The sequence below is a fragment of the Zychaea mexicana genome (genome assembly GCF_025766255.1).
Source record: "Zychaea mexicana strain RSA 1403 chromosome Unknown BDB00scaffold_65, whole genome shotgun sequence".
Taxonomy (NCBI): domain Eukaryota; kingdom Fungi; phylum Mucoromycota; class Mucoromycetes; order Mucorales; family Lichtheimiaceae; genus Zychaea; species Zychaea mexicana.
The window spans coordinates 116,570-136,976 of NW_026516728.1; the positions used below are offsets into that span (position 1 = coordinate 116,570).

The 20,407-nt window shown below is 42.8% G+C and overlaps 6 protein-coding genes across 6 annotated transcripts; 2 read left to right on the forward strand and 4 right to left on the reverse strand.

Moving 5' to 3' along the window:
• Nucleotides 1-4,760: 4,760 nt before the first annotated feature.
• On the forward strand, nucleotides 4,761-6,906 carry BDB00DRAFT_884001 (major facilitator superfamily domain-containing protein; the record flags this gene model as incomplete). Its single annotated transcript, XM_053128290.1, has 6 exons — nucleotides 4,761-4,796; nucleotides 5,021-5,164; nucleotides 5,270-5,295; nucleotides 5,391-5,620; nucleotides 5,717-6,514; nucleotides 6,614-6,906. The coding sequence occupies 6 exons, from the start codon at nucleotides 4,761-4,763 to the stop codon at nucleotides 6,904-6,906; spliced, it is 1,527 nt and encodes a 508-aa protein (XP_052977144.1).
• A 140-nt stretch (nucleotides 6,907-7,046) lies between these two features.
• BDB00DRAFT_946863 (acyl-CoA N-acyltransferase) lies at nucleotides 7,047-9,686 on the reverse strand. Its single transcript, XM_053129526.1, has 7 exons — nucleotides 8,878-9,686; nucleotides 8,505-8,753; nucleotides 8,331-8,420; nucleotides 7,972-8,112; nucleotides 7,773-7,866; nucleotides 7,501-7,644; nucleotides 7,047-7,432 (listed from the first exon to the last, which is right to left on the reverse strand). The coding sequence occupies exons 1-7, from the start codon at nucleotides 9,607-9,609 to the stop codon at nucleotides 7,122-7,124; spliced, it is 1,761 nt and encodes a 586-aa protein (XP_052977145.1). The 5' UTR covers nucleotides 9,610-9,686; the 3' UTR covers nucleotides 7,047-7,121.
• A 4,930-nt stretch (nucleotides 9,687-14,616) lies between these two features.
• BDB00DRAFT_874883 (uncharacterized protein) lies at nucleotides 14,617-16,005 on the reverse strand (the record flags this gene model as incomplete). Its single annotated transcript, XM_053127274.1, has 1 exon — nucleotides 14,617-16,005. The coding sequence occupies one exon, from the start codon at nucleotides 16,003-16,005 to the stop codon at nucleotides 14,617-14,619; it is 1,389 nt and encodes a 462-aa protein (XP_052977146.1).
• A 645-nt stretch (nucleotides 16,006-16,650) lies between these two features.
• BDB00DRAFT_874884 (uncharacterized protein) lies at nucleotides 16,651-17,038 on the reverse strand (the record flags this gene model as incomplete). Its single annotated transcript, XM_053127275.1, has 2 exons — nucleotides 16,651-16,766; nucleotides 16,876-17,038. 2 exons carry the CDS (start codon nucleotides 17,036-17,038, stop codon nucleotides 16,651-16,653), a joined length of 279 nt encoding a protein of 92 aa, XP_052977147.1.
• A 446-nt stretch (nucleotides 17,039-17,484) lies between these two features.
• BDB00DRAFT_767958 (putative peptidyl-prolyl cis-trans isomerase H) lies at nucleotides 17,485-18,279 on the forward strand (the record flags this gene model as incomplete). The annotated part of the gene is made up of 3 exons (XM_053119704.1): nucleotides 17,485-17,536; nucleotides 17,677-17,751; nucleotides 17,828-18,279. 3 exons carry the CDS (start codon nucleotides 17,485-17,487, stop codon nucleotides 18,277-18,279), a joined length of 579 nt encoding a protein of 192 aa, XP_052977148.1.
• A 1,177-nt stretch (nucleotides 18,280-19,456) lies between these two features.
• On the reverse strand, nucleotides 19,457-20,178 carry BDB00DRAFT_768062 (emp24/gp25L/p24 family/GOLD-domain-containing protein; the record flags this gene model as incomplete). The annotated part of the gene is made up of 2 exons (XM_053119708.1): nucleotides 19,457-19,945; nucleotides 20,053-20,178. The coding sequence occupies 2 exons, from the start codon at nucleotides 20,176-20,178 to the stop codon at nucleotides 19,457-19,459; spliced, it is 615 nt and encodes a 204-aa protein (XP_052977149.1).
• Nucleotides 20,179-20,407: the final 229 nt, after the last annotated feature.

The following is a 20,407-nucleotide window of genomic DNA, read 5'->3' on the forward strand; positions in this document are numbered from 1 at the left end:
TGCATCATACGGTAGATATAATATTTTCATTGTAATCAGCACATCATTATTGAGTCTGGATAATATCGGACGGTTGCTGCATTTCTCACTGCTATCTTTTACCAGGGCAAACATACTTAAGATCATATCCTTAGAACTTGATGGTTTGTAACATAGAAATATCCAATTGTTGTACATGCTTCAAGAATTTCGCGAGCGATAATCACTGAACGATCCGAAAATATGCGATAGTCAATTACTGGAATTTGACAAACCATAACTGTAATATTATAGCACCCTGAGGAGGGGTGAGAGAAAGAGAGATAAAAATCGATCAATGACGAGATGCCAGAAGAAGGAAGAGAAAGAAAAGGTATTCTGTCTACGTATACCAATCCCATAAATTACACACAGCACCGGACTATGTAATGTGATGTAAAATAATCAAGAAATTATATGGTGGCGTGTTTGTATCAATGAGTAGCGTAGCTGTGTGCAACCTTGTCACCACCATCATCATCATCATCATCATCCAAACAGCAGGATACCATGATACTATATGGTTGAAGTTGAGAAGCCAATGAAATTATATTTTTTCAGAGGTATGTAATGAGAAGCCCGTTCTCTAAACTGACATATGATATCCTCTGTACTGTCCCGTTTGATATCATAGTTGGCAATTTGGAATCTCATTTGCATCATCACAAAAATGTGAGGGTATCGGGATGCTCAAGCCAGCCTAGCACTGAATCCTGAGTTCGAGCGATGTTTGACTTTTCTGTCATTTCGTGATACATAACATGCCTTCGGATAAGCTTATCATTCGCACATGCTCTATAGGTATCATACTGCGATGAACTAAGATAAGCTATTATTATTATCTCAGGCAAGCGTAACAGTGACCGCACTATATCCAGCCAAAACACTTGTGAAGCTTAATGAGAGCTTCCAGTTCAACAACGGTATCGCAACACCACAATTAATAGATACCGAACTGGTGACTGGATGAGAATAGTGTAGTAGTGTGCTGAACAGCCTACTGGCGACCAGCAGGATGTTTAAAAGCAGTTATCTGAGAAATCTGATAACAACGATTACAACATTGCCGTGATCAGCAGTGAACGGGTTGAGTCTGTACTATGTGGTGGCTGGTGGTAGGTAGAAAATTGAAGAGGGTACAGTATATAACAATTTGGATTAGGTGGAGGTGGTTTGCGACATTTGCTTATGCACCATAGCACAGTGTCTATATTATATGGCAAGTACATTAAAAGTACCGTAATATCATACGTGTGAGCTTATTTCATTATATTGCGTATCTACGGCTTTTACTCTGAAGCCATCATAGTTTAATGATGACGATGACGTCGAAAATGATGTATGCTCAAGTACTATCCAAGTGTCTACCGGGAGTAATACTATATATGCACTCCTGCATATGGGACATCCATGGGAGTCCAGAACATTTTTTGTTCGTAATGCAGCACTTAGCATCAATTTCTCCAAGCAAATGATTATTATATGCACCATGGGGGTGGATCGAAACGTCGGTGAGCTTGCAGCATATCTGTTTCAATTTCATTGTCGTGCTCGAGGATATGTCAGCAGAGCCAAAAAAGAAAGGATTCGCAGTACTCTTACTCCTTAGAAAATTGACCTACATACCAGGCTGATGAGATTGTTATGGTGACGGTGTCGCAAATTCATGCAGTGCAATCATACTACAGATATCATGATCAAGGGGCAAAACGTCAAGTCAAAGAACGGTTAATTTGCCCTTAATCCAACAATAAACGATCCTATATCATAACCTGTTCGAATCGTTAAGCACAGAACATATCAGAAATAGCGTAATTACTGATTTAGGCATATGTATTATATATGATACATACTATAGTCTTCGTCAGAATATATCGATAAGACGTAGCAAGTAGTGACTATGATACCTGGTAAATGGAAAGCATAAGGTCTATTCTCCTCGGCATTGATAATAGATACCGTATCAATTTCATAGACCCCTAACTGTAGGCTTTAGTTCGTAAGGTTCTAGCATAACTAGTGCAATTTGTTTCCTGCCAAGCTAATAATACAGCACTACCATTTGTATGACCGATATAACCAAGTAGCGGAAGTGTGTTAATAGGGAGGGAAGAGATAATAAGAGCTAGTATGATCAACGAGTTGATGAATAATAATGAATGTGATCTTGTTGCAGTAATTGCGTTCGAGCAAATATACTGATGTGCTTTTTCTATGTGGTGGCAAGCGATAGCAGCGTGAACACCGATTGAATATCATATGTACCGCTAAATAAACAAGCGCGAGTAGGGGCTGTCGATAATGAAAAGATAAGACTCAGCAGCATTAGCAGCAGCAGCAAGTAGTCGCGTAAACATTAGAAACGAGCCATCAATTCGATTATTACGGCTACCACGAAACATATCCCCTCCTACCACTATGTACTTCTCCACATTCTTTGCAAGGCATATCATATGTAGTTCACCAACAGATATATAAAGGGCGGTTGTCGTGTCCTTTTACACATTTCATTTTCAACTTTTTTTCGCCCTACGTGGCTGTAGTAAGCTCCTCTTATCTTTGCTTTGCAAATTCTAGGATGGATAGAGAGTAGTATGTATTGATTGTTTTTCTTTTCATTAAAGAAAGATCAAATGTAATATCCATAATAAGTATGCCCCATCATACTAACGGAATTTCAGCAACACTATATTATGTGCTGGAAGAATAAAGAGCGTTGAGTTGTGATTGTATTCGCATGCTGATTCAACGTTCACTTTAGGAACATATACCGAGGCCTCCTCTACTCATTGTGCAACCATATTCTGGCCTTCCTCGTTTTGACATCAGAATGGTGGAATCATTAGAGGTATAGGTAACGAGCACAAGAATTTATGCTCTGACTATTGTGATAGTAATCGATATGAAGCATTGGCAGTATATACTGGTTGCTGCTATTTCCTACTTGTGAATAAATAGGAGTCCCTATTCTAATTTATTAGTCTGTCAAAATTCTTGTGCTAGCTTCTTCAGTTCTACTGCGGTAATGCACTTTATGTTTTCAACTAGCATATACAAGGACGAGGAGAAAAAAAGCAGAAAAAAAAGTTGGACAAAGAGTAATAGGCCACTGTTTCTCAAAGGACAAATAAGCAGCGTAAAGAACGGATAGGGGGTGAAAAAACGAGAGGTGCATATGCGTGGATTAATGATTTCATTAGTTTCGCCTCGGCATTTTTCGTTATCAGGAGTTCATCAGCTTTCAGGAAATTGGCGACCTATTATAGAGTGAGTAAAGCTTGGCGATTGTGGCAAGAAAGAGAGGGAAAAGAAAGCTGCTGCTGTACACAGAAATCCCCTATTTTCTGTAAGCTCCTTCCCTCATCTTTACATCTTTTAAGTCCGCAATTTGGTTGCAGGCGGTGAGGAGGAAGAGCAGCACACAATCGCACTTAAACAAGCGGATACGCTCTATTTTTTTATACCACGAGGTTGTCTTCATGCCCTCTTTGTAGCTGGTGTCGGTTTTGTTCTTTAGTGAAGATGATAACGAAGGAACTCGATCGTTTTTACAATGTGTAACGCTAAATGTTGTTGCTGAATGGGCGATGTCAAATGATATATGCTACTGCAACCACAAAGCATAGCCAAAATCTAAAAAAAGCTCGTGCAACACACACGTCAAAACACTATCCGAAAAATTGTGACCCAGCTGTTTGGGTAGGACCTCATCACTATCACTATAATCATTGAGATGGACACGCATATCAAAAGAACCGATGAGTATATAGCCAAGAAAAGAATGAAATGTGTTGTATACATTATAAAGTGCAAGATACGACACGAGAAAGTACAAAGAGTGCGTAACCGGATCACGGATCCAAATGTATCCGGTAATCCCAAGAACATATGAAGAAGAATAACATTGGCTGCAGATCAATTACGTATAGCGGCATTTTCCAGTCGTACCCGAAAAGGGCAACTGGGACCTGAGATCGACAGTAACATCAGGCCTAATTCGGTCTTTGCCGGGCTCTTGGTCTTTTCAGATATTGGCTCGAGATCTCCGGTTCATTATGCAAGGAACACCAATTACCTTACCACTTCTCTACTCAATTATCACACCACCACCACCTTTACTACTACTATTACTACTAATACGTCCTAGATACACACTAACCAGAACCCCACCCCACCTCACTCCTTCTCCGACCCCTTCTCTTTGCCAAGGATCTTCTTCCATCTCACGTATCCTTCCCGTTTAAGTAGTAACCTTTTTAATTACCATTTTCTGCAACACTATGATCGTCAGGGGCAGCACCACGTAAATCGCATTTGTCGGTGCCAGATTTCTCATTTCTCTTCGCCTATATAAATTACAACTGGCATGTTCCATAAAGAAGCAGAAAAAAAAAGAAGTATAACCTTTCTTTCATTTATACAACACCAGCACACACAACACGCATTGCACGCATTGCACCTCTCTCAATTGCTTGTGCCCTTCCAATCCTTTCTCGTATCTACATATAACGTGTGTTGTTGATTTCTTTTGCCTCCCTCCTTCTTTATCACATCATCATCTTCCGTGATTCTTCTTCTCTTGTATCATACAATCTAGCGAGTATCCATTTGTATATAGACAAGAGTACCATTCACTCTTTATCTCGTCATGAAACAGCCATCACAACATCACCGGTCTTCGAGTGCACCTTGCGCATCCCATTTCCATCGTCAGGACTCAGTTCGGACGCTCGTCGCAAACGATGACAGCTCAATCAGGAAAAACAGCAGCAGCAGCAGTAGCAGTAGCAACGATACTTCAAGCACTATTGTCGACGAAAGCGGCTATCTATCTCGATCCGGCTCGAAGCGTAGCCAAAAGCGATTAACAGACTGGCAAGGTGTCACCACCATTACACTGTTCGACCACGAGCACTTGTTGGCAAGCATCCGCGATACTTCATCCTCCTCTTTTGACGAAGAAGAGCGGTCAATCATTTTCGATACAACAGGGTCAGCAAAGCGCAAAACCATCATCACAGACGAGCCCTACACCATATTTTCACTATGGAAAAAACGTTGGATTGTTCTCTTGGCCTCTGTAGCCGCGTTCTTTGCACCATTCTCTGTCAACAGCTACTTTCCAGCAATGAATAAAGTTGAAATGGTTAGTCAAACATCTAGAAAACAAAGAACGAGCGGACTTTTGGTGTTTCGTTGTTGTCGCGCATGTTGCTAATAATATCAATTCGCGTTTTCAAACTTCCGTCAGGATTTAAATATCACATCACAACAAGTGTAAGTAGCATATATGCATAGTACCATTACTGCGACCTATTGAAAAGTATGTAGCCCTGGATTCTTTGTACTCACGAGTACAATTCATTATATAGGAATCTGTCTGTCACTGTTTTCATGATCTGGCAAGCCTTATCACCTTCTTTCTGGAGTTCCTTGGCGGACACGCGTGGCCGTCGACCTGTATATATTGCAACTCTGCTCATCTACATCCTGGCATGCGCGGGTCTTGCTCTTGTAACCAACTACACATTACTTCTTGTCTTTCGAATGCTCCAGGCATTTGGTGCCGCCTCAGTCATTGCTATTGGCGCTGGTACTATCGGTAAGTAACGGCACAACAGCTTTCCTCGTTATGCTCTGTAGTTTGTTTTGCAACAAAGAGGGCTTAATTTCTTTATGATGTCCTTCTTTGCAATAGCCGATGTGACACACCCTGCAGAGCGAGGTGGCTATATTGGATGGTACTCTCTGGGATGGAATCTTGGCCCAGTTATCGGTCCTGCCGTTGGCGGTGTCGTTTCCCAATATATGGGGTGGCGATGGATCTTTTGGTTCCTAGCCATTTTCGGTGGTGCTCACTGGATCTTGCTTGGCTTTTGTCTTCCCGAGACTTTGCGATCCCTCGTCGGCAACGGCTCTGGCTATGCCAACCCAACACCGATACAATGGTGGCGTCATCGACAGGAACAGAAAAACAAAACGCAACAACAAATCGATGAAGAAAAGCGACAGTCGACGGCTACGTTTGCCTCAAGAAAGAAGAAGAAGACAAAGTCCTGGACCCAATGGTTTCTTGGCCCCGTTCAGCCATTGCTCTACGCCAAGGAAAAGGATATCTTGCTCCTGCTCGTCTACTACAGTGTCCAATACGCATCATGTTACGCTGTTACTACCAGTGTCCCTTTTTTGTTCAGCAAACTTTACAATCTCAACGAAGTCATGCTTGGCTTTTCATATTTTCCAAATGGCATTGGCTGTATCGTCGGCTCGATCGTGCAAGGCAAGATTTTGAATCGGGATTATCAGCGTATGCGACGACGTAGCTCTACCATGCCGTCAACAACACAACACATCGATCTGGATCTTCCTATTGAGCATGCCCGTATGCGGACAGTATGGATCCACTCACTTATCTTCAACATTCTTCTTGTCGTTTATGGCTGGTGTCTTTACGTCGGTGCACACATTGCTATTGCTTTGTCAATCCAATTTTTCTGTAAGTTTTACTAGCTCGACATAACCTGTGTGTGAACTGTCCTATAATGAATTCATATTCTAATCAATTGTCTTTATCCTTCTTTCTTGACGTTTATAGTGGGTTTTACATCGCAAGCTATATTCAATGCAATCCAAACGCTCCTCGTCGACCTGTATCCCACACGCTCAGCATCAATTACTGCATCCAACAACATCTTCCGTTGTCTTGCTGGTGCTTTAGCTACCACTGTCGTCTTACCAGCCCTTCAGCTGCTCGATGCTGGCTGGACTTTTACAATTGCATCCGGTATACTTTTGGTGTCCCGGATTCCCTTGTATTTTGAGCTCAAGCATGGTCCCCGATGGCGTCGTGAGCGAGCTGAGCGCCTGGCTGCGCAACAGCAAAAATAAAGTACTGTAAAAAAACCCCATCATTACCATCTTCTTTCTTCTTCCTTCGCATCTCAAAAAAAAGTTGTACATCCTCCATCCAAAACTGTATTTTTGACATTTATACACAAACAAAAACCAATACAAAATATGAATAAACAGCGTTTGAAAAAGCAATTTGTTGTTGTCGTTTATAATGCAATGAAATGATGGTATCCTTTTTGCGGCATACTTATTTATTTATTATCTTTGTCAGAGGTATTGATAGCAACGGCAGGATGGGTAGCAGTGGTAGGAGTCGTTGTAGCACTGGTTAAGGCGACTAACCGTTCACGAGAAAGTACATAAGGGGTCCATGTCAATTTTGTTGGATCCACTTGTGGCAACCCGCGTGCCTTCACTTTGTTGATATGCTTGTCAATTGTTTCCTGATCTACTGCCATCATATAACCTTCTCCTTCCAGCTTTGGATCCTCCTTCAATATGCCCGTCAGTTGTAGAGTTGATGTCACATCGTCTGCTGTCATCCCCGTTCGAAAGCTCAATTCTTAAAATCATCATATACGTTACAGTTATTACAAAGAATAATTCCCAAGACCTTTTTATCAGATTTACCTTCAATACTAATAGCCTCTTCCTGGTTTTGTAGTTGTCGGAAAAGCGCGTCCTTCCAATACTTGCGGTAGCTTAATAAGCCAAGATTTGAAAGTGGCTTTTCAGGAGATCCGTTGCCTTCCTCCTTTTTGGTCAATAGGTAGCCTGTTATGAGCCGGTTAGAAAATTTTCTGTCAAGTTAGCTTTGCCACCCAATACCTCCTCCTCCCTACCCACTCTCCGCCCAGATACAAATCGCTGTCGTCCTTGTTGCCCCGTGCTCATTTACTTACTGAAATCAATTAAATATTGTCCATAGCCTTTTCGTTGATGTATAGGGAGAGTCAGTATACACGATACATTGTAATTCATCATGGATCGTTTTTCCTACATAAAAATGACGTGAGATACACCAAGATTAAAGATCCCTCCATTATCTCTCGCTTTCCCATAATTCTTGGTATCGCATTGACGAAAACACACACTACTCACCTTTGAAAAATAACCTACAATATGGCACCCTTGTTCGTCCACTTCAGTCATGATGTAGAATAAGAACGGTTCTACGTCGTAATAAAGCGTCTTGTGATCGATAAACATTTTGCCGAGTAAACATAAATTTTGACAATAAATCTATAATGCGTATACAAAGTAAATGTAAATATTGCTCCTTTATTAGCTTATTTTCCTTGTCTAATGTCCATCTATTTCCCAACCTTCTCTCCCCACCCCTCAACCGGCTACATCATCATCTGCACGATTAGACATAGCTGTAGCTATACACCATCCAACCTATTCACTGACCCTTCATGCACATTACTCAGAGTATCTCCACTAAACAATAAATTTACCTTATTTTTTCGACCATCCACTTCAAATACAGAAATTTGGCCGTCTCTGTATATTTCGTCACCGGGGGGATGTTTTGCCGTGCATTTCATCTAGAAGAATTGGAGGTTTTAACGGTAAGCTAACGCATCAATGGTCATCAAAGCATACATATACCAAAAAAACCACATATATACCTTGTGTCGACCAGCGACAAAGCTGCTGTTCATGTACTTTAAACAATACTCGCAGAAATAGAGAATCGGATACTGGCTGTATTCGGCAGGGTATGGCGCCACATACCACGTGTCAATCAAATAATTGCCGAACTGTATCTTGTCAATCTTGGGTGGAGCCGGAACTGTTTCGCCATTACCACCACTGCCTGTCGTTGTAGTCGAGTGCGGCGACGGAGACGATGACCTTGATATCCGCTTATCCTTCGACTATACAACGTATCCCAATTATCTCAGTCAATTTCCCCACGTTCCTACTAATACCGCACACAAATCGAATTCCCTTCACTCTCTACTACACTGCGAATTTCCTGTCAACTCCATTCTCTTTTACCTCAGCTATTTTCTTCGCCATATGATAAACCTCCTTATCCTTATCAGATGGAGCGCCGCGGACAGTGTTGGCTTCGCTTTCGGTCAATTTATGACCAAACGTCCGATAAAAGCTTGCTTCGTCTAATAGAGCGCCCACAACCTCCTGTGGCTGTTTCTTTGTGCGACCACGCTTGACTCGTTTCGCTGGTCTTCCTGGCTTGTTCTTTTTGACTGAAAGTATGACTCGTGGTGTCTGTGTCTGTGATTGTGTGGGGGTCTGCGGCTGTTGTTGTGGTGAAGGTATTGACTTTGAAGAAGGTGTCGGGGATGTTGTTCTCGTTTGTGATGCTGGAGGTGGCAATGTAGGAGAAGAAGGCGAGGACAACGGATGATTTTGCTGTTTATGCTTTCGTTTTCTTTTCCTGGTCGTCAAGTGTTCTGTATTAGTCTTTTCATTCACAATAGCAGTTGATGGTATAGGGGATGGTACTGCTATTGCTTCTGCATCGTTGCTTTCTTGCAAAGAAGGTTTGCGACGCGCTTTTGTTTTTGTTGTTGTTGGGGTAGCATCAGCAACGTCGATCTGGAGTGCCGAAGGCGTTGATCGCGCGGCTATGCGTGAAGACCGCAAAACGGGAGTGTCCGACGCGACAAGTTTTCGTTTTCCACGTGTTCGTTTAGTTGCAGTGTCGTTGTTATCGTCGGCTTCGTCTTGTGGGCTCAATCGCCGTTTGCGCCCGCGCGTAATCATCACTTTATATTGCGTTGTGCTTGTGTGTATGTGTACTGTTTCAACAACGTACTTATTTGCGCGGTTTTTTTTTGTAAAGAGAGAGAATCGGTTTTTTGCGATGGGGGAAGGCTAAAGTATTCGGAGTGCAAGCGGACTTTTGTCAGTTTGACCCGTATCCAATGACTTTGAATATGCTTCGTCGTGAAACACTGTGAGACCAACACTGTGGTGACAACAAATGACAGGGCTTTGTTCTTGTCCGTGAGTTATTATGATGGAGCGAAGGCGAGGTATGCAAACCCCGTTGCCATTAGGTACAAGTTCACTGTATACACCTAAGCTGCTCATATAGATTTTTGTTTTGAGAATGCATGTACGCGATGTAAAGGAGTATTAAGCTTTGGTTTGTTGATTTGTTTTTGACGATTAATGCTTCGTCGACACGATTGGTTTTACTAAATATTGGTATTTTCTCTGTCTTTGTTGTCGCTATGGCTCGACTTGCTTTCATATACTCTAGCTGCCCGGATCCTTATTTTATTCGAAGCATGATAAGTATGCTAATATAGTTTCAGGGTAACAAGGGGTGCAGTAATACCGCTGTTGCATACATGCACAAGCGTACCGATTCTCACGCTTACGCACATATAGTCGGTCGTAACGTTTCTCCCTCAAGGCTTCTGAAGCCGTTCGGATGCATTACTGATATCTGTGTGGCATGTATACGATGAGTGACTTCCAGCGGTCAAGCTTTGATATTTTTCTAATATTTTATACTGTAGATTATTCGTACACTATATGTATCAATACCATATACAGGCCTGGCTTCTTCCCAATAGGGGGTTTTCCAGACATAGCGCCAGACTACACTTATATTTCCATGCACTTGTACCGCAAGGAAGTGACCATATCCTTGTAGGGGAAGGTCTATAAGTCTTCCACAATAGATTACATACTTTTCAATCTGTACTGTAGATTCGTTTGATCCGGTAGTACAAAAGGATTGTGAGTGTGTGTAACAACACACATACGACCTTCTTCTTTTCTGGTATATTGGGCCCGACTAAGCTTGATCGCATTGCTTAGAATCAGTAAGAGAGCCCACAGATGTCAGGTGTAACTAGAATATATGCTATCGCGATCGTAACTTGGATACTTTATGACAAATGAAAAAAATGCAGGGTACAAAATGTTTGGGCGTCTTGCTCCTTGTTGTTTTTGATGTAGCTAGTAGTTGAGCACATGATATACCAGCTCCTAGGAAGCTCCAAGCAGCGCTAAAAGCGCCCAACTTTTTATATGTCGATGACTTTCAATACAAGCACGAGAGAAATTGTAGTGAGATAAACACTAATAAACAACGCAAAGAAACTTTTTATGAACATGTGTTTTTTTGCGCCATATGTCAGTGTATAGTCACTGATTTACAGTACGTAAATCATGTCAGCTTGAGGTTTCTTTACTCACTCGAGAACAAATATTCCGGTCTTTTGAGCCCCTTTGGTTTACTAAGAGAGAATACAAGAAACGTAGTCAGAATATAGCAAGAACTTTATCGGGTATAGTCAAAACAAGAATAAGATCGATCTGCCTCGATCGCTTATAAGAGAATTTTGGTACAGGGATAATAAAAAGACGGTGGTTTGCTGGCGCATAGTGTGACAAACTATAAGCTAGTGCATGAAAGGCGAAGAAGAAAAACGTGAAGAAGACCTGGCAAGGGAAAGGGAGTGAAGGTAGACATTTGGTTCAATGAATAGGCTACTTGTTGCTGCTGTTGCAGGCAGCTTTAAAAATTCTCGAAAGTTGATAAAAAATGTATGCACATACACATGCTGATAATTAAAAAGCAAAATTATACATCAAACAACGCAAAAGAAAAAGAGGAACGAACGTAGTACACCACTAGTGCTGGAAATCCAAAGTAGAACAAGAGAAGACCTGGCGTGTTTTGAGGCAAAAGAATCGTCATTATGCATTATGCGCGAAACAAATTTAGAAGAGGGAAAAATCAAGATTGGGAGTAGTTTGCCTTTTACAGAATTGTAAGCACATGGTAGCACTGCATTTTATTGATGGGGCTCTCCTTTATACGTCTTGGTGGGTGGCTATGGGATGTAGTAGGAGCATATTAACTCGCGCTGCATATCTTATCTCTGCTATGTGCTTTTTCGTTTTTGTTTAAAGTGGAAAGCAAGAAGGAAGGCAAGAGGAGAGAAAGAAGAAAGGAAGGGAGAGTATACATCAGAAGAATGCAAAGAAAAACATCCTATGTAGGGCTCTTCTTGGCATATACATAATGCAATCTCTAATATCACGATTAAAACGACAACGACGAGTATCTATTGTGTACAGACAGATAATGTCAAGTATTTACGTAGCAGGCTTATATTAAATCTGTTATATGTGGATTGATATCAAGCGAGCGAGAGAAAAAATTGGTTCAATTAAACCGGCAAGGACTTAGTTATGTCTCATCTGAAAGACCTTCAACATAGTCATGTAAATCTTCTAAACTTCCTCTCTCTCTCTTTATGTGCATGCGTCTCTAGTTTCTTTTTGTATTGGCAAATGAAGGGTCAGGTTTAGGGACGACGAACTGAAGAAGGGAGGGTAGAAGAGCTTTGTTGTTCTTTGACCTAGCAAGAGAGTAATAAAAAGAGAGAAGATAGGAGGAGTGGGGAGCACCTGCAACCATTTGTCTACATGGGATGTACATTCTCTCAGTTAAGGGTGGCTCTCACTCTCTTTCAGTGCCTCTCATCGTATCATCTATCTACTGCTTCTACTACTGCTCTCCTATTGTATTAGGCGCATTTTCTTTGTAATTTGAGTATCAGCCTGTTGTGTGTGTGTGTTTTGTGTCCAAGTTAATTAGAATAAGTATCTTTCGATGTAAGCCGTCGTCATTGCTATGTCTTGTATAAAAAACACAGTAGTATTCGGGAGAAAAATAAAAAGGGTCAGTACGCCAATTACTATGTACTCCGATTACTATGTACACCGAGGTCAACTGCATAACACGCCTGTATATTTGCTATAAGGGTGGGTGTGTACGTATCAGTGTTTCTCTTCCATTCTGTACTTGAGTAGTTGACAGGCCATCAGAACTTTAAATTAAGCTTCCTATCACCACAGTATCGAGATCAGACATGATTTTTCTAGTTCAGATCACGTACATATATTCCGTCAGTACACATACGTCAATGGACCACATGAGATATTTTTATTTAGTGAATGTATGTCTATTCTTGCTTTCTAGAATAATCCTGTGTATGGAGTGCAACGTTTATGAATAGATACAACTGTTTACCTATGTATGTATGCACGTTTTGTGTAGATAGTTGCTTTGCGTCTACACATGTACAGAAAAAAATACCCAGACCTGGGTATATGCTCCCCCCTCTCTCTCCGCGACGATGATACCAAAATAAAGTTTATTTTCTGAAGCGTAGAGACAACCTTCATCCATTGGTTCACGCAACACCATCAAATACACGAGCAACCCCTTCCCTCCTTGTCATCCACTTATTTTCGTCCAAATTAAGAGTTCCCGTTCAACCCCATCCTGCGGTGTATACCCCGGGGCTTTACGTTCTCCTATCTGTGGGAACGTTCTCTTTGTCTGTGTACAAGACAAATCCACTGAAAAGGGGGCGATGGAAAGTTAAAAAAAGAGTGAATACGTACAGGTACTTATGCTGCTAAATGCAGATGTTGGCTAGGGAACTAGCGACAGCAGTACATACAGCATGATGTAGTGCACCAGCACCCAGTGCTGTTTGTCATAATTTGTCTCGACAGCTCCCCCTTCCTACTTTTGCATCTCATGCGCCCAACCTTTTTTAACTATCTTTCGTGCACTATCATTGTTCGATGTGCACATACATTAGCAGGGAAGAAAATTGAATTCAGCATACTACTGCTTACATATAACAATGCATATCACCGGAACCTTCTGTATGAGAAAGATTACAGAATCTGTAGCCGTGCACTAGGATTTTACGACAGGTGACATAAGTTTAAAGGGGAGAGGGTGGGGGACTATCGAAATCTAACATCACTCGTTGTCTTACGTACCATGACAGCGACAACGACAACAACGCCGTTTAAGGAGAACGAAAAAGACAGTGCGATAGAACTGGCTGCAATCTTAAATATATTCGCATCTGCATTTGATCTATCTGCAAAGTTTATTCAACGAGTTCTCGCTCCTGGCTTGTGCGCCGAATACACAACGCTATTGCTATTACTTTTTCCCCCAGCAGCCATACGTATACATCATATATCCTCACGACATCACCCATATCCTCAAAGAACTTGATAGAAGCTACTCTCCCCTTCAAAGACAGCCCTCCTGTGAAGTTAGATGAGTGCCTTGTTGTTGTTGTTTTTTGGAGGGAAGGAGGCGCATTTTTTCAAAGTTTGTAGCCAAACAATACCAGGGAGTAAAAAGAAACGATACAAAATTGTCCTTTACTACCAAGAAACATAATACGTAAAACAAACATATTCTCTTTTTTACAGTAAAAGATAACAAGTTTCCAAGAACAATATTGTATGTTTGTTACAGCTGCTACATATTAGTCATAGTAGTGGATAGGAAAGGGAGTAAAGGAAAGGGGAATCTCCAATATCAAAAGTACACGTTACTGTAAAGCATTAGCCACCAGATATTCATTCTTTGCTGATATCTAGTGAGTAACAAGCTACAAAACTATAGTTGGACGTCGTTGATGTCTGTTGTTAATATTACTAGAGTTTTTATTATTTTAATGTGTTTTTCGATATTGTAGTCTGATGATACAGACAATTATGGATGACTACAGCTTGAAAAATGTATAATTTGATCATAATAGTAGGTGTTGATGAGTATGAGTAAATGTGACATGAAAAAATGATAGTTAGAAAAGGACGTGGTGAAATGACTTTTACATACGCGTGTGAGCGTACAGATGAGTAGTTGAAGAGGAAGAGGGGATATAGAACTTTTTTATGGGGGAGGGGGAGGACAATTGTAGTAACTTATTTTGAGCAAAGGTTGGATCGGTTAACAGCAGCCGCAACAGCAGCTGCCCGAGCCTGTTGCTGGGATGCAGGACATCCTAGTCCGTAGCTAACACCTTTGTAAACGGCCACTGTCCCCATCAAAGTCAGCATTTCGGCCGATAGCGAAAAGAGATTGGCGCAAAGGCTTGGAATGGACTCGACAGCGCTTTGTTCTTCTTGCTGCTGCTGTATCGGTGGCGATGCTGAATAGAATGACCATAGCCACCCGCTTCCTTGTTGTTGTTCCTGTTCCTTCTGAGTCAATGTTGCTGGTGACCGTACATGTATACTGTTGACAGGGGCAGAGGAGCGTGTATCGTTTGAATGAAACTTGATATAACCTTCATCTGAGGGAGATAAAGGAGGACTTGGTGGCATGATCGGCGATCGCTTATGGCGGGGTGGTGATGATGGTCTCGTGGGGGGTGGAGATGCTGGTGTTGACGATACTGGTGATCTTGATGTTGTTGTTTTCTCTGGCGGTGACGAAGACGACGAAGAGGAGCGCGCAGCTAGGAGGAGCGCTTTGGCCCGTTGTGCTGCTGATGATGCACCTCGTGAACTCCCATTGTTGGAGGCTGCTTTACGTGGATCCGGTCGACCTCGTGTAGAAGGATCGCGGCGCAGATTGTTATTCAGAAGGGGTACATCAGCGTGGTAGATGTATTCCAAAACGTCGGGTTTAAAGCGAAGCTCCTTCTTTTTGGGATTATTGCTGCTACTGCTACTGCTGCTGCTGCCATCATCTAGTGCTGCCAAATCCACAGTTCGATCCACCATTGGAAAGCTTCGTCGTTTGTACTTTTTCAAAACCTTCTCGCCTAGCAGTTTGTGCACATATTCTTCTTTTGTCAAATTACGTCTGCAAAGCGCTGGTTTTAAAGACGGCGATGTTTGATCGGCTTGTTGAGCTTGCTGCTGCTGGTTGTTGGCAATGCCGCCGCATCCGAGCCGGTTCTCAAAATCAGTATCGTTCTCATTCCGTCGAAAGAGTGGACCGTATAGCCAAATGACGTCTGAATTCTTTTGCCAGTTAATAGTAATGGGATCAATCTTGGGCGCGTTTGGCAAGCTTGCTTTGTGCTGTCGCCAGGAGATGTTGTTGAGCCGCGCTAACCGGTACTCGTCGCTCAGCAAGCGATGCTTCTCTTTGGACAAGGTGGAGAGTGCGCGACTAGCCGTCTTTGGCGAGCCAAGGCCCCATTGGTGCAGCGAGTCATGCTGGGCTTCGAGGTCGTGTTCAGCGGTAATGAGTTTGCGTCGAACCTCAGAAATTTGTCGTTTGAGTTCTTGAGAAGCACAGCCGAGATCTGAGCCGTCCCAGCTGTGAGAGAAGTAATCGACTGTCACAAAGTCTTTGCTCATAACATAACAAGACGTAGATGGAGGAGGTGTGTGCACGAGTAGTTTTGGGAGATAAGGATGAGAAGAAGTACTACCAAGAAAACGAAGATGCAAAGGAAAGGAAAAAACCGAAGAACACTTGAATATATATGCGCCAAAAGCTTATCCGGAGTTACAGTCCAAGTTCCTTCCTAACCCGAAATCCAGGAATGTAAACCGAGAAAAAAAAGGGGATAGCAGTGGCAGTAGTAGCAGTTATTTTTACTGAAGTATTTTACATGGTACGGGAGAATCTTGTGAATGTATGTGCCTGTGTGATCCAAGCAAACCCGCACCATACACCACACACACACACACACATGAAATTAAGGAACATGGTTCTGCAGAGCCAAAGGGAAAAGGAGACTACGCGCGACGTAAGAAAAAGAGTGTAGTAAGATTCTTTAAGGGAGAGTGGGAAAAAGAGAATTGAAGTAGTAGGATGGAGAAAGAAGGAACAGCGAGGGGTTCGAGCGAGATAGTGGGAGAGAGAGAGAGACAAAGACAGAGTGCTGACTCTTTGTATACAGAAATAAGCATTACCACCACCCTTAAGAGCGAGGCCTTCTGGACGCTTGCATTTGTCTCTTCATTTTGACATATTCTCGGATCAGCAGAGTCCGTTCCCTAATCTTGCTTGTCCTTATCCTTGTCCTTGTCCTCCAACACTGCTGCGACGATGTAGCATAGTGCAACTAAGTTTGCCATCCCCGCAGCTGCTCCTGCTGCATACGTTCCGTTGCCTTATCATACGCAAATTGTGCAGACCCAGGTTATAAGCTATTAGCATGAGTGCTTCTTTCCGTACCAAGATATCGTACGTGTATGGTCAATACCGCTATCTCCTTTTACCTTCAAATAGACCATCAACCGAGTAATAGTACGTGGCGATCGGTAAAACAAACATGCATAATGTAAAGAAAATGAGTTTGATAATCACCGAGAAGCCGACAGCACCTGCCTCTTTGCTGGACCCTGGTGGTAATCTCCCCTGCTTGGATGGACCACCTGACATGCTGCAAATGAGAAAGAACTGAAGGAGGTGTTTCGTGTAAAAGAAGCACACGCAATGGCTCTCATATTCCAAGGATCTGACATTTAAAGTTTGAAAACTGCCTTTTTGGGAACCTTACGGCCGTATTCCTATGTGGGATGAAATGGATGGATGGATGGGATCGACATCAAAAAACGCTTTATATAGTCGTCTCACTAATAAGATTACCTTGGAAAACTAACTTGCAAAAGAATCCCCATGGAATTGTTCCATCATCATCAGCCATTCCCCCTAGTCTTCCCTTGCTGTATGCTTATCCAAGACACATCCTTTGTATAGACACCTACCTTGCAAAGGGTTGAACCAACCCGCAGTCACCCAAAGTCAACTCTATGCTCGCTTTTTGGTCCGACGCTCCTTTTATTTCTATACGACGTTTGTGCTCCACATATACACGCATACACACTATGAAGGTCAATCCACGCGTGTTCTTTGACATTGATATTGACGGAAAAAGGAGTAAGCGTTCCCTCGACATCTCTTTGACAATGGCTTATACGCGCTTCAAGCTTTTTTTTTTCTTGCCCTTAGCCCTTACCCTTTTAACTTTTCTTTTCGGGCGAAACCTTCTTTTAACGTTTCCTGATTCCTTATTGTAGTCGGCAGAATAATCTTTGAATTGTTCGCAGATGAAGTCCCTCAAACTGCTGAAAACTTTCGTGCCCTATGTACCGGTATACAAGCCTTTTCCTCTTCTCTATAACTTTCTCTGATCCTTTAGTTCACACACATTAATGTATCGATAAACAGGTGAAATGGGCTTGGGCAAAGTAAGCAATATGCCACTCCATTATCGAGGATCGATCATCCATCGCGTGATCAAAGGCTTTATGGCCCAAGGTGGTGACTTCACGCGACGTAATGGCTCTGGAGGCGAAAGTATCTACGGTGCGACGTTTTCCGACGAATCGTTTGCACGAAAACATACCACGCACGGCTTGCTCAGTATGGCGAATCGAGGACCTAACACGCAATCATCCCAGTTTTTCATCACGACTCGACCTACTCCACACTTGGACGGAAAACACGTTGTATTTGGTAGAGTTGTCTCTGGCTATGATATCGTACAGATTATTGAAAACGAACAGGTGGATGAACGCGACAGACCTCTGCAAACCATCATGATTGGCAACTCAGGAGAACTGATGCTCAAACTACCACCGGGAGTCAAACGTGAGTGTTTGTTTAACGGGTGTTGTTAAAAAGGAGCTGGCGTAAAGAATGAACTGGTAGAGGCCGAGATGCGAGCGTTGTTGTATCTTATCTTAATGGGATTGCAGGGACAAGGATATATTAATCGTGAGGATAGAGTGTGTGGGAGGGGAAAAGGGCGGAGAAGAGATGGAAGGGGGGTGGCATTGCTGAGGCTCTTTGCAAAGTGGGAGAAGGAAAAATCTTATTTTCTTGTGGTTACTGACTGACATTTCCATCTACAAAGTCAAGGGCAACGGCGACGAAACCAAAGAAAAGAGTAGCAAAAAGCGATCCCGGTCACGCAGCCCATCTGATAGCGAGTCAGGTGATTCAGAAAGTGACAGCGAGGCCGAAGAACGAAGACGGAAAAAGCGAAAGAGCAAGAAGAAGAGCAAGAAGGAACACAAGAAGGATAAAAAGAAAAAGAGCAAAAGCAGTAGCAAAAAGAAGCGATCAAGTCACCGTCATCACCGTCGTAGCGCTAGCCCAAGCCCTAGCCGTGGTCGCAGTCGCAGCCCTAGTCGCAGTCGCAGTGCTAGCCCAGTAGTACCGGATCATAGCTCTTTACGGGAAAAACGAAAGATTGGCAAAGAAGCATCGCCAGTATTAAGTGCTAGCCTTTCTCCCGAGCAAGACATCAAACCTCGCACACCAACAATGCCAGCATCAAGATCACGAAGCCCGGTGTCTTCTTTTAATCGTCGTGGTGATAGAGACCGACGCCATTCTGCCAGCTCGAGCCGTGAGCGATCTCGCAGTCGTAGCCCGCACAGACGCTCCACTTATCGACCGAGTGTATACCGCAGTGATGATTACGTGCCTGAATGGGAAAGGAGACGGGATTTCGATGAACCTGGCGTATCGTTTAAAGGGAGAGGAAGAAAGGTAAAAGTCGGGTCCCTGCCACCACAATTACTCTGTGATAAGTCCCCATCTTGCGAAGCTGGTTTGTTAATAAGTGCCTAAATGATGTTGTCACCCTTTCTATCATAGAAATTCAAGTCTGGCATGAGAGGCTTCTGATAATGCATAAACCGGATTTGCGCAGAGAAAGGAAAAGACACAATGGGCTTTTTCTGTTTATATGTATAGATGGCATTTTTGCAACAAAAGAGAGAGTGAAAAAAAAGTACATGATAAAGAGAATATAGTAAAGAGAGACCATCCCGCACACAAAAAGACATTTTATACACCTCCTTTCTTGACGCTGAAAAAGTTTCTGACGACAAAGACTTGCAAAAAGGCCATAACAATGATGGCAGCGCTTTCCAACAAGGCAAACCAGAAGATTCTGCTCTCGGTGGAAATGACAGTGCTCGAGTTACGGTTTTCACGCGTCCGGAAGTACTTTTGAGTGCGTGCGACGCTAGTGAGCGATCCAGAGAGACGGAACAAGGATTCTTCCATGTTACTCAGGGGTTCGGGAGCCTGCGACGCCGCCGACGAGGAAGTCTTTTGGTAGTTGGGTCTGACTTCGTGTTCAAGCGTAATTTCAAAATCGACAAGCTTCTCGGCAAACGTCGACATATCGTTCGCGAAACAGAACGAGTATTCGCCAACATGATTCGCAGTAAACACATAGTCGCCTTGCCGTGCCTTTTGGCCATCCACTACAATTCTTTCTCGTGGGTCTTGCACTACAAAGTCAATGTCGAACGATCCACCCGATTGTACCTGGAAGAAGAAAAAAAAAAGAGCCAATTAATTCCGGAATTCCTTCTTTCAAATGCGAATGCTGTAGCATCGCGGAACCTAATCGTGTAAAAGAAAGAATTGCGTACAGCAAAATAGAATCCGACTTTCTTGCCAGGTGTATCAGCAAAGAGGTAGAAGCACGCCTTTTCATTGGCAGCTACATTGTACGTCAGCGCGGTGGCATTGGTTGATGATGGTGCGATAAATACCATCAGCAAAAAGCTGATGAGTATAGACAGTGAAGCAAAGCGTGCTTGATGTGCCATTGCTTGCTTTGTGTAGTGATGAGGGGAAGCAAGAGTTATACGCGAACGTGAAGGAACCTGCTTTTCCTGTTTCCACTTGGCAACAGTGATTGGCTGTTCTTGATGACTGACTTTAAAACCCGTTTCCATAGCACACACATGAAAAGGTGCGGCACATGGGATACTTGCGTCTTCT

Excerpts from the sequence above, each read along its gene's own strand:
- BDB00DRAFT_946863 (XM_053129526.1), bottom strand. The coding sequence starts at position 9,609 with ATGATTACGCGCGGGCGCAAACGGCGATTGAGCCCACAAGACGAAGCC. Across the intron at positions 8,754-8,877 it reads TGGCGAAGAAAATAGCTGAG|TCGAAGGATAAGCGGATATC; the intron begins GTAAAAGAGAAT and ends TACGTTGTATAG. Across the intron at positions 7,867-7,971 it reads TTGTAGGTTATTTTTCAAAG|GAAAAACGATCCATGATGAA; the intron begins GTGAGTAGTGTG and ends ATTTTTATGTAG.